Genomic DNA, 18,407 nt, shown 5'->3' with positions numbered 1-18,407 from the left:
CATGTCCATAATATAAGATACTACAATAGCACACTCGATAAATCCATCATAAACATTTTTCCTTCAACAAGTATGTTGGCACCACAGAGATATCTGCATTTAAAGGTTCAGCCAAATGTGTCAATTTGTTTTGCTTGTGCCCTTCCAAAAGAAACCAAGAAGGAAAAGAAACATGTGTGCAGTCAGCAGTGTGCACTGCACTTCATCCCCACAAGACACCATTGTGGCAGCTGGCCTAAAACAATAACAGAGAGGGGCAGAGCGAGCATAAATCGTTTTCACAGATTGACATCATATATGTGCTACTTATGCTGCATGCATGCAGATTCTTTCCACTGCCCTGTCGTTTAAATCCAAACCAAACTCCATTCCTCCTCTACAAATACTCTGGGAACCTGTTGGAAACATTTCCACTGAGCTGTCATGACATAAGATCATAAGATTCATAACATCAACGCCAGGAAAGCAGTGAGACTGTCAGGTGTACAACATCTACAAATGTAACCAAATGGACCTGTAGTTGACACTTGACATCCAGGATTGTCCTGTTGTGCGCCATAAAACGCTATCCATTAGAACTTAAAAGACATTTCCACGGCAATGTAAACAAATCGGCCATTACACATGATCACTATACTGAGATGTGTGTTTTGTTTACCTTGTTGCAGTAGAGCATCCAGACCTCATACAATCTCTCATTGGATGCCATGGTGGTGGTGCTCGATGCGTGAACCTACACGCACACAGGCTGTAGTACACACACAGGTGTCATGCAGTTGTCATCCGGATTCTTCATCAACCATTATGACTGACGGGTTATACATCTGCACCCCTGGTCTACTTCTTTGCAATCCACATTGTCAACCAACCGAACTCCTTTCTCCCTTCCTCTTCCACAAAAGAATCTTCCAATATTATTCCATCATGATATTGACAGGGTCATTCCTAGAATCCTATAGGGGACCTCGGGGGGCAAAGCAGGGCAGGGGGCCCCCCAGCTGATCTCTGCACCACAGCTCGGACGACACAAGTACTTTTTCCACGGCAGCGGGACTCGAGAGGAGGAGGAGGACGGATAGGACTCCCCGGTTCGGGACAGCTCTTGACTTCACTGTGTCAGTCCTCGTCTGTTTGTTTACTATGGAAAAATGACAACACGTTACAAAAGACAAATATTAAAGCAAACTTGCTTTTTTCATTGCTGCAGTTAAACAAACAAGTTAAAACACAAGCTGTAGCCTGTAGTGTTGCCCCCCCCAACGACAAAGCACCTTCCTTAAATTTCTGCAGCCTCAAGACGCATAGAGAGAGGAGGCGACACAGAAAGGCACACGTACACTCACTGACTGTCTGTCTGTCATGATTTCTGGTGTAATATATTAACGTTTACAGGTTTACACGCGTACCAGTTGTCGTGTCGTTGACGCCAGACAGTGCTGTGGATACTGTAATGGTGTTCTTACCTGAAGGAACTGTCAGAAAACTGTCAAATTCCTGCTGCCTTCCCCTCTCGCCTCCTCCTGTGTGTTCATGTGACAGAAAGAAACACTGTGGCACTGGGCTTCACCTACCCTATACTCTCGCGATAGCCACAATGGCTGCAATTGGTACATAATTGGGTTCACGCATATTATGCGTGAACCCGCGCGAGATTTCAGCCACCCTGCCTCCAACAACATTACAGCCCGATTACAGCGTTGTCGAAAATAGCAGATCTACAAGCTCACGACGCGTCGCGAATGCGACGCGTCGTGAGCTTGTAGATCTGCTATTTTCTGTGACGAAATGTGTTAAAAGTCAGAGCAGTGACCGGACAAGAATAAATCAACTGGTTCTCTGTTTCTATTGTTTCGAGACATCTTGCTATCTATTATGTAAAGGAATACAATGCAATTAATATGGTATGCTTTGGCTTTTAAAATGAGAAGCTCCAACCCCAACTTTCAGCCTCAATATTTATGGTTTATATTTCCATTTGTGATTTTAAAGTAGCAGTATAATAATTCCAGTTCGGCGGGTTTAATACAATCATTTGTTGAAATACTGTTAAAATAAAAAAGGTCAACATTTAAGAGGGGTTATTTATTTGTCCACTGACAATAATGTATTATTATGTTACCTATCAAACTAGCAGACTTATGTAATTATTCCTACATTTTTGCATTGTTTATTGTATTAAAAAATGGAAATAACCATCAAGGTAGTTAGAGCCTTAATTTTTATTTTCCCCTGTAGATCTTTACTACAACTGATCTGCTTTACGTTGTCGATGTGGAGGGCTAAGGAGGGCGGCGCTTGGTTGCTAAGGGCGTCCCGCAAGGCAAGGGCATGCTGCTTACGTCCTTAGTTGTAGGCTACCGCGCCCCCTACAGCAAAAGTACATTATAGCCCTATCATTTTTTAGATTGCTTGGCTTTAGCATCACAAAACACAAACCGTGGATAATAAAAAACCCTGCTTTCAACAGTGCAGAAGCATTCTTTTGTTTAAAAGTTGCTTGAAATATAAAATATATTAATACAGACTGATTATAAAATGTATATGGGCCTACTTGAATCAACTTACAACTGTTTTCAGTAATTGTACACACACACACACACACACACACACACACACACAGAGAGAGAGAGACAGCAATATTCATTATACAAATTGAATAATGTATATTTGTTTCATTTCTAGCAACTATAAGGCTCACATAGCTACCATGTTTGTCTGATATGTACTGGCATTCACAGTCACAGGTATACACAGTACACTTCATCACATTTACAGATATCTCAGCATCACCACAGTCAGTATTCAGGTTCCATCAAAAACAAAAAAGCAAACAAGAGAGGCAGTGTGTCGGGAGTGTAGTGTTGGTCACAAAACACAGTAGAAAGATTATTCATATCGGAGTTCAATTAACGCTGCAATCCAGAACGTATTTTAACGAATGCAATGTTATTTCTTTCTTTCTTTTTTTATCTGTATGGTAATACAATACAACTATAGCAGATCTGCAGTGGCTGGAGGTGGTTTCACAACTCTTCCATTGAATTATTTAGACCAGTGGTTCCCAAACCTTGTCATGTCAAGGACGCCCAAATTGACACTTAATTAGCCCCCCTTAATGCAGACCCCCATTTGAAAAGATGGGCAGTGAAGTGTCAATTTAAGACCAAAACAAAAAGGACAATTTATACTGCATCAAAAGTAATCAACAAACTAAAAACTGGTCAAACATTGCCCAAATTGTCAAATTATAATACTGTAAGAGGCAACATTTTTGAAAATAGTTGAAATGTAGGCCTACATATTGCAGCTTTAAGGCTAATTTATATTTAATCGAAGGACTTTATCAGATGACAAAATATATATTAGCTAATAGTATAATTAATCTTCAGGGCAGGGACAATATGCTACCTTGATTCCTATTCCATCTGATAATGATTCATTACTTATTATATCCTTTTACAATAGTGATTTGCACTGTGCTCCATTTCCCCATAAACAGACAAATATGAGAAATACCATAATGTTTGCATGTTCTCTAATGCATTCCAAAATGTATTACACACTATATTGTGTGTGTGTGTGTGTGTGTGTGTGTGTGTGTGTGCGTGTGTGTGCGTGCGTGTGTGCACGTGTGTGAGAGAGAGAGAGATCCGTATACATAATCCGTACCGTATGTTAATACTAGTGACAACATAATTAGTAGCACATGTGTAAATATATTCTTTACACAGTATATTGGTTTGGCCATAATGAAGTACCAACACATTTTGTCTGTATTTTAACACAAACACATAATATGAAATGTATTCTAATGCTTATATTATAAATGTATGACAGTATATGATTTCCATATTGATGCACAATGATTGCTAACTTCCCTCCCACCGTATTTCACAGTCTAATTCCAAGAGAAGACATGGATTAAAACACAAGTCTTTTACCACAGAGGAAGTATTAAGCCTGAGACATACAGTGTATAGTTGCATGCAGGTATTGTGTATACCAAAAATAGCCGATCACCAATCTCACAACACGTTGTGCTGCGGCTGCTGCCATGCGTTTTGAGCATTGTAGATCTGCTATTTTTTAGTGTACAACACTGGTGCGCAACCAAGTATAAATCAGGCATTAGTCCAGTGACTGGTCACTTCCTCCTTTCTCACAGGGGGCGGGGCTTGCTGGGATCGTTATTATTGTCATTGATTGGCACCGACTTGACCCTCCTGATTGGTCATCGCAGAGCTGCTTCTTTGATCCGGCACTCTCACAGGCCCCGCCCATGAACCACATTTGTTCATATAAAAAAAATATACCGGTACTACAAAACTACAAAATAAAAAGGCTCAGAGAGTATAGGCTAAAAAAAAACAAAGCACAGTAGAATTTGGCCTTGTTGCTTTGATTGTCTTGTGTTTTGGCTCGGTATAGTCAGGTTGTTGGAGGGGGTTCTTTGTGAACGGTGCTAGGAGAAGTCCCACACCCCCTCTGCGAGGTCGACGGCAGGGGGCGTCGGTGCGAGGCGGGACGGGGTTGGCGGGCAGGACACCGGGGAGTCTTCGGGGCTGCTCAGGGGCACCGCTGGGTACACGAGGCTGAGGAAGGAGTCTCTGGTGTGCCTCTTCACCTGTCATAGAATGGTACTGGTCAAAAAACATGGTGTAGCATGGTTGTGTTTGCACTTCTTATAACTTTGCTGACATTTTCTTTTACATCAGCACACTTAGCACATTTAGGCCTGATGTCGAAAATAAAAAAATAAGTTTTCTAAATCATGACAATTTTCTGAAAGTTTTGAGGCACATTTTAATGATTTTTCAAAAATAGCAGACCTACAAGTTCATAGCGCACCACTCGGTGTTGAGGCCATCGGCTGAGGCTGTGATCACAGAATGATCACAGAAACACTAGAAAAAGTGCTCCTTGGACCACAGTTATTTTGGGCCAGCAAATATCGGCCTCCTGGTGGCGCTAGATCAGACCAACAGTGTGTGTGCAGTTTCACGGAGATATGGACAGTCGGACACACACACACACACACACACACACACAGCTAAACGTAGTCACGGCAAGACATTGTCAAAGTTGTACATAAATTAAAAAAGTGACCCAAACTAAATGAGTTCTAGCATCTTGCTTGAGGGAAGCAAGCTTATTTACACAACAAAAGCACTGCATACAAAAAGTGTTTACAATGAACGTACTGTAGGACATGAGCTGTTGTATGAATTACACCACTCTTTCAGGGGACGCACCTGTTTGAAAAAGGCGTGGGTCAACAGTACTGATGCAGAGGGCCTGTGGAGCAAAGAAACATTAAGCTTTAGTTGTGTGCTAGAGGCGCGTGCTGTAAATATCCGGCCTACAAGCTTTATGAGATCTGTGATTTTCTGTGTATAAATTAAGCATTACATAACAAATAAATCAAATACATACCATTATATAATTATGTGAAATAGAGAGGATATGATTTCCCTTACATTTTTCTTTCTTGTGCATAACTGCATTCAGTACAATAGTACAATATTTGGATCCCAGATGGAGTGGAGTAAAAAGTGAAATTGGAAATGCTCAAGTAAAGTACAAATGCCTCACAATTGTACAGTACTTGAGTAAATGTACTTAACTACTTTCCACCACTGACTGTATTTGCATTATTTCTTGATGGAAGCTCATCTCTACTTGCTTCTCATGATGGTACAATTGGTACATGGTAAGCTATTGGAATTTCTATTCTATTATCTATTCGATTTCTATTGTCCTTATTGTAGACACTTGATGAGAGCAATTACAGCATTTTGATCTGTTCTAGAACATATTGTTCATATTGTATTTGCTGACTTGACGTGATGACTAAATTGTTGACCATGGTTACTTGTCCAGTTAACATGTCCCAGGTGTCTGGGACATGTTAACGTGCTCACATCAACACCATTGATCTGAGCACTGCCCTACAGGGGAATACCACTCATTTTCAACATTGAACAGGTCATTAATATACCTTAGAATTGTTGTGTGGACATATATTTTTTTTTAACTCCCCCCCCCCTTCTGTTTAGCCTAGAACTGGAGGTCTAGAACTTGGGGTCATGTGATCAGTAACATCACAAAGGTGTACCCTGCAGGCCAAAAAATACACAAGCTGTATTGTGAACTTGTGAATCAATACCGCCCCCATCTGGCAGAGTCAGGTTATTGTTGTCAAGCACCTGCAATGTTTGGATGTGTGAGCCACCTGAACTGAGGCTATTGGAATTCCAATGTTCTGTTGTACATGAAAAATATGAAAGTATGGTCATTACCAGTCTGCCTGCTAAGGACAGAGAATCATACTCCAGAGAGCATAAAGGTGCACAGCAACTTCTATGGCAATCCAGAACCAGAGCGAAAAAGGGCAAAGGAAAACGCTTTTTTACTCTTTGTTTGCTCTTTTGCACTCCTTATTCTATCCCTTTGTTATCTGTTTCATGTTATCTATGCTGCTGCATTGTCTGAAGGAAGCCATACAAAAATAAGTCTTACTCTTATGTACCTGCACACAAGATGTAACAATATAGTACAACCTTGAACACTTGAACTATCCAGACAGTAAGATACAGAGAGAGCCATGGACAGATGGACCGACATATATATTTTCTTTTTTATATTTGATCAGTGGTGGAAAAAGTATTCACATTTGTTACTTAATTAAAAGTATCAATACAATGTGGAAATACTCCATACAATGTGTTGCAATGTGACGCATCGTGAGCATGTAGATCGGCTATTTTCAAATGGACAAAATGTATATTGGGCTAAAGTGGTTAATGTATGTTTTGTAATAATAATCAAAAACTACAAAGTAACTAGTAACTAAAACTTTAGTTACTATGTACATTTTTAACTGTACTGGAGTAAAAGTACAATATTTGCCTCTGAGATGTAGTGGATTAGAAGTAAGTACTGGAAATTGGAAATATTCAAGTACTATTAACAAAAAATTGTACTCAAGTACAATACTTATTTAGCTAGGGAATTTGGGGGCATAATTATAATTAGTGTTAAGTTACTTTTCACCACTGTATTTGATTATTATGACCAGTGACTGACTGACCTGCGTTCGGCCTGCTGCTGCAGACACAGCTCGACCAGGTTGTGCAGGGTGGCAGAGTGGTTCTTGGGCCCGGGGCTCTGAGGTCGCTCCGTGACGATGGGAGCGGTGGCACTGTGCGTCATGCTGCCCGTGCACGCCACGCTCTCCCCGATGCCCGAGTCCACCCCGGACCGGGACACCTTCAGGCCGCCGAGCTCGCCCAGGGGGAACGGCGCCACGTCCAGCAGGCAGCAGTGGGAGCCGCGCAGCTTCTGTAGCAGCATCTGGAAAGAAACACAAATGGATTAGTATCATTAGCAGGGGTGGTAAAAGTATAAAAACTGTCTGCAATGTAGAACTACTCCGTTACAAGTAAATGTCCGGAGTCCAAAATGTATTTGAGCAAAAGTAATATCGTAATTAAAATGTACTTAGGCCTTAGGCATTGGGGCAAGATGTATCACACCCTTTGTATACAACAAGCATACATCAGTCTGTTGCGAAGGTGTGAGTGAGGCCTTAGTATTATTGACATTATCATAATCAGGAACACAGCTGATCAGTCGTACACTGCTTTCACATAAAAGGTGGAATGTGAACGTGTACTGCATACATGGGCAACTTGTGGCCCGGCGTCCACACGCGGCCCCCACCTTCACTTAATGTGGCCCTCAGGTTAATATCAGAATAATGATATGTTATTGATTTCAGCTGTTACAATTCCAAACATGCAAACATGACCCGCGTCCGTATGTCCAATGTGTTTTGATTTAGTTAACATGACTATAACAAAATTCATTTAAAATAAAATAAAAAGGATATTATTAAGGATTCCAATTAAAAAAAATGGGAAGAAATTATTCAGGATTTCAATTCAGGTATAGCAAAAATAGCCGATCTAGATCTATTTTTGCTACGACAGCAATATGCAACGTGTGGAAATATAGTGGCCCTCTCCGTCGTCAAAGTTTCCCACCCCTGGTGTACTGTCATTACCTGTGTTGGAGGCATGTCCTGGAATGGCACTCTGCCACTGACCAGCTCACACGCTACAATACCTAGACTGTAAATGTCTGACTTCACCCCATAACCATGAAGGTCCTACATGGTGGGAAAGACAACACAGGCAGGAGAGAGAAAGAGGCAAGGAGTAGGGTGGAAGGAAGGACATTTTCAGTCTTTAATACCAGGACAGAAAACAACAAAGAAAAAGGTTCACAAGAATACAAACTAGAAGTCTGAAACTCTTCGACTTTAAACCATATACATAACCTTCTAGCAGCCACTTTAAGCAACTTCCTTTCTTTAAATGAGATTTTAGGTAACTAAACTGTTACTTATACAAGCTCACAATGTGTCGCAATGCGACGCATTTTATTCAAGTATTTTTTTTACTACAAAATGTGAGCACTTTTTCCATCCACCGACTGAGTAGAAGACTATACTGGTCTGACCTGTCGCAGCAGTTCCGGGCTGAGCCACGGCAGCAGGGCGGGACTGTGATGTGGCATGTCGAAGACGGCCCTCACCCTCTTCCCCTCCCGCACCATACTGTAAACACTGTGGAGCCCGGAGAGGTAGACACGACCCTCCCCCGACAGCAGGACGTGACTGGCCTTCACCCCCCTTTTACAAAAATAAATAAACAAGACATTCAGAGCAGGGACGGAACAGAAAACAACTCGTTCATTTCAAATCAATCTTCGTTGACCTTTTGCAGACCATCTTGCCATCAGAGTTTGGAAGTGCTCGCTTTCAGCAAAGCAACATCCTGCCGCCTCCTGCATAATGTGAAATTCAAAACAGGTGGTACGCAGGGCCATTGGGTGATATCCAACGAGCACTTCCAAACTCCAACACTTGGATAAATAATCACCTGCAAGGACAGAAAGTAGCTCATAACATGTCTACAGTGATTTTTTTAAAGAAACAAACAATTGCAGATAGAAAGAGGATAATTCAAGCTTTTCGTACAGCTGCAATATTTGGTGAGTTTGACGTATACAATGAGATAGGACTTTTCTGTTTGGATGTATGGGCTGTCAATGGGAAATTGCAGCTAGTTACCACCCTGCCATAAACTAACTTAATGGCAAGCTGGCCACGCTCTGCATATGGTCAATTTATCGCTGCATGTTCCGAACTCGCCCACCACGCTCCACTGACCTGTGGACGTAGCCCATCTGGTGCAGGTATTCCAGAGCCTTCAGCACACCATACAGCAGGTAGGCTATCAGCGACTCACTCATTCCATCTGGGAAGTAAGTCCTTAGTAAAGAGTCTGCCGAACCTGTGGACGAGAGGAAAATAAAGTCCTCAGCAAAGAGTCTGCAGATGAGATGGATGTCAAACATGAAACACATTAACACAACTTCGGTGCATTTAATGGTGATCTATACTTTGTTTCGTGCCAGTGTAGCGCAACATGTCGGTGCGTAACATGACATGCAACCAAGCATAAATCAGACATTAGATACATATAAATATTACAAATATATATCACTAGAATTTCGCCGGCCTTCGGCCGGCGAATCCTAGTTACATTGCAGCACAATATGGGAAGAAGGAAATTGCGAGTTGACAGACTCCACTTCATGTTTCAGCTGTGTTTTTAAACTCAGTAGTGTGCCCTGCACATGTAGTAACGGATGGGTTATAAATTATTATAATAACAGAAAGTGTTTTTTATTTCTCATAAATACGCAAACATGGTGAAACAACTACAGTCACAGAGAGCAGTGGCAAGGTAGCTGCTGCCTGCTAACGATGCAAACAACAGCCTTGCCTGTCGTGTGTGTGTGTGTGTGTGTGGGGGGGGGGGGATAGCACTAATTTTCGACATTTTACTGTGTCATAAATATTTACATCTGTAGCCTATATTGTGATTACATTTGACCGTACATTTGACTCTTGTGTTATATTCTTGTGAAATATTCAGTAAAGTATTGTGGTGAAATATTCACCCCAAGTTGATAAGATATGCAGAGAATATAATACCAAGAAGCCCCAGTTTGAAATGCATTAGGCCACAGACCCCCATTTGATACCATTTGCTCTCTGGGAAAATCAGGGTCCATTTGGTTCCATTTGTATGCTCTTGGAGTATGATGACTGTGCTAACAGTATTATCATCAAATATGTCTCAGTTTGAAGATTCAAAAAAACATATTTCATATGTGTGAGCTTGTAAAGTCGAACGTTCAACCTAGAGACAGTGTTGCCAAGTCTGATCATTATAAGCTACTTTGGACTTGTTTATGTATTGGTAGTCCTTGACATGGAAATGTTTGAGTTCCACTGCTCTGAAACAACATTAGACAACAAAGTGTGACAGTCAACACTATAATTGATTATTTTAAGACTAATTTCCGGACCATTTCTGATTTACCTACTTTGAACTGGCCTATTAACATTTTTATAGACCTGGTTGCTTGTTTCACTCTCACATCCACGATATGTGGCAACCCTGGTCCCTGGTTTGTTTTGCGTGTGGATGTTGTTTTGTGTTGCTTTAGCATCTTTAGCACAGTATCTATCACAGGGTGCAGCAGCTGCTGCTGTCATGAAAACGCAAATGTGATTGTGACCTACAGACCATCATGATTTGCTTGCTGGACCTATAAATAATTTATTTGCATTAAATTGCCACTCGCCTTAGCCTGCATGCCTATTCCTGTGTGTCTCTGTGTGTGTGTGTGTGTGTGTGTGTGTATGTGTGTGTGTGTGCGCGTGTGCGCAAGACAGACGTGCGTGTGTGTGCAGGCTGAGAGCTGCTGACTGTGATTGACGTGTGAGCTGGATAAATCAGTGAGAGTTGGAAAAAGCGCACGCAGAGCCAACTCGCAGGCAGTGCCTCAGGCCAGATGCCTGAGAATCGGCACAGGATTCTCTGGGTCACCAGTGTTGGTGTGACACACACGGCTTCCACATTTAGCTTCATACTGGGTGAAAGTGGCGTTCCAAAAATTATTTTTCCCCTCGGAATTATTATTCACAATGAGATGGAGTTGAGGTGTTTGTGTTTGCTTGCTGGAGCTATAATTAATGTATTTGCATTAAATGTCCACTCGCGCATCGAAGTAAAAAGCAAGATGGCCGATTGTGAGACTGAAAAGTAGCTGTGGGGGCGGGCCTGGAGGGCCTATGAGAACACGGAGAAGTGTTGCCAGGTTTGCGAATTGTAAGCGAGTTGTAGTGTGTGCAAGTAGCCTGGTTAAAAGGGCTTGTTTCTGCCGCTGTTGGGGCAACAGAACATGTCGACCAGTTTCTGTCAACCGCTTGGCCACGTGACCAACTCCACAATTGTTAAATTAGATATATTGTGTATTATTATGGAATCAAAATGCTATCAAGCTAGAGCTCAAGCGTGTTATGACTTATGATCGAGGAGAGCGTTGGAGACAGTAGCTCACCGTAGGCCATGAGTGGGGTCAGCACCCACAGCTGGCAGCAGGAGCTGAACACCAGGCGAGAAGTCAGCAGGTACGGATGGCGAAACAGCCTGCAGAGCAGCGCCTCATGCTGGGGACGATGGAAACAGCACAACAAACATGCATGTGACATTTCATCTACCGATTTTTGCAAGTAAAGGCATCAACACCGCAATGTAGATGTACTCGTTACAAGTAGAAATCCCCTATTCAAAATGTACTTGAGTAAAAGTATCTCCATCAAAATGAGTACCAGAAGTAACAGTACTCATGCAGAATGTCGTTTTCCAAATGTGAAAAATGTCTAAAAACCTTTTGAAAATAGCAGATCTTGTAGATCGGCTATTTTTTAATGGACAAAATGTATATAGGGCTGAGGTTTTTGGTAATAATAACCCAAATCTACAAAGTAACTAGTAACTCAAGTTTTCAAATAAATATATTAAATAAAATACTTTACAACACTGGATTTGTGTATCACTTGCATGGCTAAAACTGAGACAAGACTTGGACTATTTTCAACATTGTCCTTTTCGGTATATTAAATGTGAAACTATGTATGCATATCCAGCAACATGAAGCTATAGCCATGTGAACTGGAAATATCCCTGGAATGTGCTGAATCTTAATTTCTAGACTGTATTTACCTAGGTAGGGAACTGAGTTAGGTTCCTGTTTCTTATGCATGTAGTACTTTAAACTAATTTGTTAAATCACCCTTTTGTTCTATACCAAATGAAAATCTCTTCTGAAAATCGGCCCGAAAATTGGCTCTCACCATGAGCTGTAGCAATTCCTCCTCTGTGCATTCGTCCAGGTTGGTTTGCTTGACTGCCACCAACTGTCCAGTGGGAGAATGGCGTGCCATGCTCACCTGGCTAAGGTTATTGAAGCCTTTACCTGGAGACCCACACAGAGAAAAAAGAATAACATGTTCAGAACTGAATGGCCGAGAGACATGGTCAAGTCAAGAGTAAGTGCCTGCACTTACTCTTGGAGTTGTGACTGATTTGGCACCGCACAGTACACTACAGTAGAATATTGTATAGAGAATCTTGTGATTGTACTGTGTGTGACTTTGTAAAGGTAAAACAGAGCAGGACTGCAAAAGGACCATGCAAGCAAAAAGCAAAATGGTTCCCATTATAAAACAGCAGGCATGGTGGCACAGTTGGTAGTGCTGTCGCCTCACAGCTAGAAGGTCCTGGGTTCCATTCCCGCTCGGGGCACTGTGGGTGCTGGCGGCGTGTTTCCTCCTCCGCGTCACCAGTGCCCATACCCGAAGGCGGGGTTGGCGAAAGGGCCTTTCTGTGTGGAGTTTGCATGTTCTCCCCGTGTCCCCTAGGGTAGGTACCCTCACAAAAACATGCAGTAATCCTGGTCTCTAAACTGCCTCCCCCTGGCCAGCCGGGGCGCCTGATGGAGGGGAAAGGAACTGGTTGGAATAACGTGTTCCTTTCACGCGCTACGTCCAACCAGGGAAACTCCCCCCTGTCAGGTGTAAAGGAGCAACTTGGACACTCAAGCATGAAGGAAGCATGAGTTAAGTCCGTTGCTCTCCCCAGGTTGGCGGAGGGTGTGTAGAGCCCAGGATCACAGTAGATGATTGACACAGGGGTGAAAAATGGGTTACAAAATCGTGGGATAAAAAATATATTAAAAAAAAACAGCAGGCATCCCATAGCGGTTATGGTTTGTGAAGCTCCACAGTAGAGTTCTCCATTTTTTCCCGGACCCGACTCGACGTTTTAGCCAGGCCTAAAATGGATGCCAAAAAATTACTTTTACTCTGTGATAGTTCTCAGATTCTGCCCAAACCCAACCCTACCCAACCACTGAACTACACTGTGTGTGTGTGTGTGTGTGTGTGTGTGTGTGTGTGTGTGTGTGTGTGTGTGTGTGTGTGTGTGTGTGTGTGTGTGTGTAATGCACATTGTGAAGTGCTTTGCATATAAGGTGCTATACAGATGCACCATTTATAATTTTTTATTTTTAAAAGTGCTGTGGAATATACCAGTATACTGTACACAGTATGTTATAGTTTGATATACATTTATAATATACCTTTAAAAGTAATCATTGATCTGCACAAATCTGCTGTTGTGTATTCCTCTCACTACTACTATGACACTGCTGACTGTATTCATCTCACATGAGGTGACATTAGTGGCGCTCTCACCCAGTTCTGCCAGCAGTTGATAGTGGGCCGGGTCAGCGGTCAGCCCTGTGATGTCATCACCACCTGGTGTCCCTGCCAATGTGTATACAGAGGCTCCCGAGCTCTGCAAAACATACATATAAATGATTCAAATTCCACGTTGTAATCTGCCCAAGCAGCTGCCAAAAATACTACCAGTTTCACAAGCAGATGTACTGCTGATGTATAGGGCTGTCACGCTTACAAATTTAAGTTGACGATAAACTGTCGATTTAACAATTGAATTGTGTTTTTTGCAGTGATCATTGGAACGTTACACTTTGTATCTGTTCGCCTTTTAGGCTTCGTAATCACAAATTACAGAGGGCAAATATGACAAAATAAATCACTGACACTGACAAAAAATAATAATAGTTGATCTACATTCTACAAGCTTGTTGTAAGCTTGTAGATCTGCTATTTTTTTTTTTGTATGTATGGAAATGTTTCAACATGGAAACGATTGACGATGATTGTACTCACACAAAGAGTTTCTCATACACATACATGCTTTATTAATTATTTTGCTATATAAACTTATGACACGCAGCTTGCCTCTCAAAAACAGAACAATCCCCTTCATGGAATTCTACAGAGGCAAAGCAGAACTGCTGCCTGGGACCTCAATGTGCAGAGGACACTAGTTTTTGTCTCTGAGCCAGGCAGGAGTGCTATAATGGTTGGGGTGACAATAGGTACCACAAGGTGGCACTGTGACATTGGTTTAGTTGTGGTCATATTGGTTCTGATGGACAAGAGTAGTATTGCTTGTGTGAGACAAGTGGGATGGAACGGGGTTAGCAACTTATTACTTAAGTTGCTCTTAAATGCCTTGATGACATATTGGAGCATAGGCCTAATATTGCATATCATTTTGTTATTAAACCCCTCTGGCGTCTCACATTTTGTTTTAAAATTGCTAATTGTAGGTGGTACGACCAATCCTAAACTGCAGGGGATATTTCTCATGTTATTTTAACAGGCTTAAAAACACATCTGGCAGAAAAAGAGACAACTGAGAGCTTTACAACAGAAAGCCAACTATTAGGTGACTATGACATTTGAACACTGATGCCTGCCAGTCACAATGTAGAGTGTATTTGTGGGACGCCATGCAGGAATGTCTTGGAAATGAGAGACTATCCCACGCAAAGGGGGCACAGTAGCATTTTATTAGGGAAATTAGCCTGCTGCTTACAAGCAAGCAGCTTAGTTCGCTGGGCTGTGGCTCTGCTAGCAAATATGAGAAGAATTGCAACCAGAACTTTACCACAACAAGTAAAGGAATTTCAGCGGATGCAGTCTTAAACCCAAACCACACCAAAGGGTCGGGTCGGGACAAAACGTTTCTTTTAAGGTAAACCACACCAATGAAACTCACTGAGTTGCAAGGAGTTGCATTGGTGTGGTTAACCTTAAAAAACATTTTGTCCCGACCCCTTGGTGTGGTTTGGGCTTTAGTCCACTGCCCTTTGTCTGTATCCTGAGCTATAAGTTTGTTGGTGGCTGCTTGCTTATATACCTCCACGGGATTCAAGAGGCTTCAATTTCCCCTAAATGCATGTTTCAACCTGGTGTCAATATTTTGGGAATTTTGGCCATTATATTATATGAAAATTCAATAACTTACAACAAAAATAGCAAACATATTAGATCTATACATGCTCATTGAGCGGCTATTTGCCAATTTGTTATACAACAAACTAAGTATATAAGCAATGTATAAGTGATAGATGCAATTTAACGCAGATGTTAACAGATGTTAACTTAAAACATCAATGATGAAGCCAGTGATGACATTAAGAACAGACGCTATCAGAGATTCTATAAAGACATGGCCTGCCCTTCAGTGAAGTCCCCCTGTCTCCGAAAAGTGAACCCTATAGATGGTGGTTGGCATGCGGTTCTCAAACTGGGGGTCAGGGGACCCTCAGGGGTCCTTGTTAATGGGATACCAGAGGGTTGCAGCTAAATTAGTTAACGCTTTCCCAGTCACATAATTGTTGTTGTTTTTTAGAAACACAAATCTTCTATAGGGTCCCTGGGGCACAAAATATTTTCAGATGGGGGTCCGTGGCCAAATAAATATCATATAATTATTTGGGAGTCCTTGACGTTTGAGAACCACTGCTGTAGTAGTGTACTGTAGACTACTGACCAGGAACTGCTGGCTGGGGTCCTCATAGTGTTCGTCTATGCCCACAGCCTGGACCTGAGTGTGGGAGATGCAGGAACAGTCCTGGGGAGGGTATAGGAAGAGGAGGGGGAGGAAGGGGGGAGGAGGAGAGGTGAGACATGTGGAGAGGAGAAGAAAACTGATAGCCAACCCCATGGGAGGAATGACTGAGTGCCAGGAAAGCTTGGGTGGAGATGCATGGACTTAGCCAGGCAGATGGGGAGAGGAAATGGGGGGGTGGGTGGGTGTTGTTGTGGCCGCCTATTGAGGAGGCCTATCTGAAGAGGCAGCGAGGGAAGACATTGGGACTGAGTGACGGTAACAGACACTGAAAGCTGAAAATGCTGACGCTTATTCTTCCAACAGAGAAAAATAATGTGAACTGCATGACGCATAATTGGAAATATAGGCTACAATCAAAACAGGATCGCATGCAAGGAAGGTCAGCAAGAAAAACATTAAAGTAAAACTAAAGTAACAAGAAATACACCACACGCTGCGCGTGTTTACATGCAGACGACGTGACACATTCATCCGAGAGGTCACGGTCGGTCGACGTCAGCATGATCAAACAGAGAGAGACTGCGCACCGTGCATGCATGCCCAATTGTCCATTAATAGCCTAATAAGTTCACAATAGTAATAACAATAATATTCTTACCAAGAAAGACATGGGGTCCTCTTTGCGACAGCAACAACACAACACGCCTGAGGATGAGCATCTATTATTCGATCACTGGCTGCAGAAAGAGGAGTGCATTTAAGTGCGTGCGTGTGGTGGAGAGCGAGCGAGAGAGAGAATAGTGTAACTGTAACACGAGACATCGCTAGTGGTGTGTCGTGTGTGTGTGTGTGTGTGTGTGTATGTGTGTGTGTGTGTGTGTGTGTGTGTGTGCGTGTGCGCGTGCGTGTGTGTGTGTGCTTTCGATATACTATAATAAAAGGCAGCGTACCTGGCTGCATCTACTGTGCGACTTCATCACCGGCAACGGTCGGAGACATAATAGATTAAATGCTTATAGTTGAATGAATGCATGTCGCATAAAGGGTCTAGGAGAGGATTGGTGTTGTTGACATTGGAAACGACTTCCAACTAAAGCAAATCACCAAAACACAAAAAACGTGGGGCGGGGGGGGGAACAATGCATAAAGTTGCCTTATACAGTTGCATACCACTTTTACCTCATTTTGGGAATGTAGCCTATAGGCCTACAAGGCGAAATGTTAAATTGGACCATTAAATATGCAGACCTATATTTTATATAAATAGTTTTACAATATGGTTTAACAATTTATATACTAGTAGAGCATGTACATTGTAACCTCGTGACGACTCTCCCAATATCAAAACAATGCAATGCAATTCATAATATTACAAGGTTATAATTATGTTATAGTTACGCCCAACTCAGACCCCACAGACAGCAGCTATAGTTCACGTCCTTGTCTGATGACAAAGCATGAAATCAACATATGTCAAACAAAAAAAGACCTAGCCTACTGTGAGGCAACTGTTTCGTGTATAAAGTGATCATACGCACTGCCTTGAGTTCATTAATACGTTAAATAAAATGAAATCATGAAAATTCTGATCACAACCTACCTTTTTTTAATGTCCTCTCAAAACAGTTCCTCTGACGCCACTCACTGCATGGTGTCACATAACCGGTTGCAAATAAGAGCGTGGGCTATTTTAAACAAGGCTTCCTACTAGTTATTTGCTAAGTAAGCGCGCGTGTGGTCAACGAATAGGTGGAATTAACGAGGACTGAGAACGCGACAGCAATCAAAAAGCATAGAGTAAAACAAACAACATACCAGACTGAGCTTTTATTTTGACACTAGCGACCTGGCTGGCTGGACGGCGCGCGATAAATAGGTCACCGATTTCCCTGATTATGAATCCCACCGCAGCTCTAGGATAGAGCCCACCTGATTGGCTCGAGAACTGTCAATCACAGCGACTACTGGCCAATCACAGACTGTGGGGTGCACTGGGGTCGTTTGGTTAGCAGTGGTCCTTTTCTTGAGCATCCTTGAGGAGGTTCCAGGTGGTCCCCCAGATAAATGATGGAGGAGAGTTGGTAACGAAATGGACCCTTAGTCCCTTATTAGATCTTTAACTCTGGAGATTGTAGTTCAAGCAAGAAAAACAAGTTGCATCATGTTCATCTAAGAAGCGTCAAGGATTAAAAAAAACGCACAATACAGTCTTCTTATTTTCAAGAAGTCTACACAATTAGAGAATGTAGAAGATTTTTTTTAATCGTTTGCTTGTTATGTCGAATAATCAATGGCACTAACATTGATTGATTCCGTATGGAATTGTGCAACTTATGCAATGACAACCACATATTATTTTGGATCTGAGAGGATAAATGTCATCATGGTGTGGCTCAAATGCAGAATAAATAATGGGCCGTAAACAAACAGGTTGTGATTGTGAACCACTGACCTAGAACTGAGGTGGAATGGAAAGCCTGGTGAGGCGAGGTTAGCCTAGAACTGCAGTGGGATCCATAATAACGCCTCCTG

General features: G+C 42.2%; 2 protein-coding genes across 7 annotated transcripts in view; both read right to left on the bottom strand.

The window, feature by feature from the left end:
* Positions 1-1,553, bottom strand: part of nbeal1 (neurobeachin-like 1) — a gene marked incomplete at its 3' end in the record, with an annotated part of 90,776 nt that extends 89,223 nt beyond the window's left edge. For 3 of the 4 annotated variants that reach the window (XM_080758760.1, XM_080758762.1, XM_080758763.1), the window contains exons 1-2: positions 1,464-1,553; positions 659-1,138 (exon numbers count right to left, since the gene is read on the bottom strand). In XM_080758760.1, coding sequence (XP_080614886.1) covers positions 659-709 — 51 coding nt within the window. In that variant the 5' untranslated portion in view covers positions 710-1,138; positions 1,464-1,553. Of the gene's footprint in view, positions 1-658; positions 1,139-1,406 lie in introns of all 4 variants that reach the window. The other variant, XM_080758761.1, reaches the window with a different exon arrangement.
* Positions 1,554-2,639: 1,086 nt separating this feature from the next.
* On the bottom strand, positions 2,640-17,704 carry stradb (STE20 related adaptor beta). 3 transcript variants are annotated; one of them, XM_080758059.1, is made up of 13 exons: positions 17,476-17,704; positions 16,826-16,965; positions 16,534-16,612; positions 15,855-15,935; positions 13,679-13,781; positions 12,278-12,399; positions 11,482-11,590; positions 9,236-9,359; positions 8,524-8,695; positions 8,066-8,170; positions 7,091-7,353; positions 5,253-5,295; positions 2,640-4,624 (listed from the first exon to the last, which is right to left on the bottom strand). In XM_080758059.1, exons 3-13 carry the CDS (start codon positions 16,543-16,545, stop codon positions 4,463-4,465), a joined length of 1,296 nt encoding a protein of 431 aa, XP_080614185.1. In that variant the 5' UTR covers positions 16,546-16,612; positions 16,826-16,965; positions 17,476-17,704; the 3' UTR covers positions 2,640-4,462. The 3 variants fall into 3 exon arrangements, with proteins under 3 accessions (XP_080614185.1, XP_080614184.1, XP_080614183.1); XM_080758058.1 differs by having other exon boundaries at positions 5,202-5,295; positions 16,826-16,846; XM_080758057.1 differs by lacking the exon at positions 16,826-16,965 and having other exon boundaries at positions 5,202-5,295.
* Between the last annotated feature and the right edge of the window lie 703 nt (positions 17,705-18,407).

The sequence above is a fragment of the Protomyctophum bolini genome (assembly GCF_963924005.1).
Source record: "Protomyctophum bolini genome assembly, chromosome: 24".
In the NCBI taxonomy this organism is placed as follows: domain Eukaryota; kingdom Metazoa; phylum Chordata; class Actinopteri; order Myctophiformes; family Myctophidae; genus Protomyctophum; species Protomyctophum bolini.
This window is presented reverse-complemented; position numbering and strand designations above follow the sequence as displayed.

Coding starts and splice junctions, on each gene's coding strand:
- stradb (XM_080758058.1), bottom strand. Junction 12,400..13,678: donor TCAACTGCTGGCAGAACTGG/GTGAGAGCGCCA, acceptor GTGGGTCTCCAG/GTAAAGGCTTCAATAACCTT. Junction 4,625..5,201: donor ACAACAGCTCATGTCCTACA/GTACGTTCATTG, acceptor ATTCTATGACAG/GTGAAGAGGCACACCAGAGA.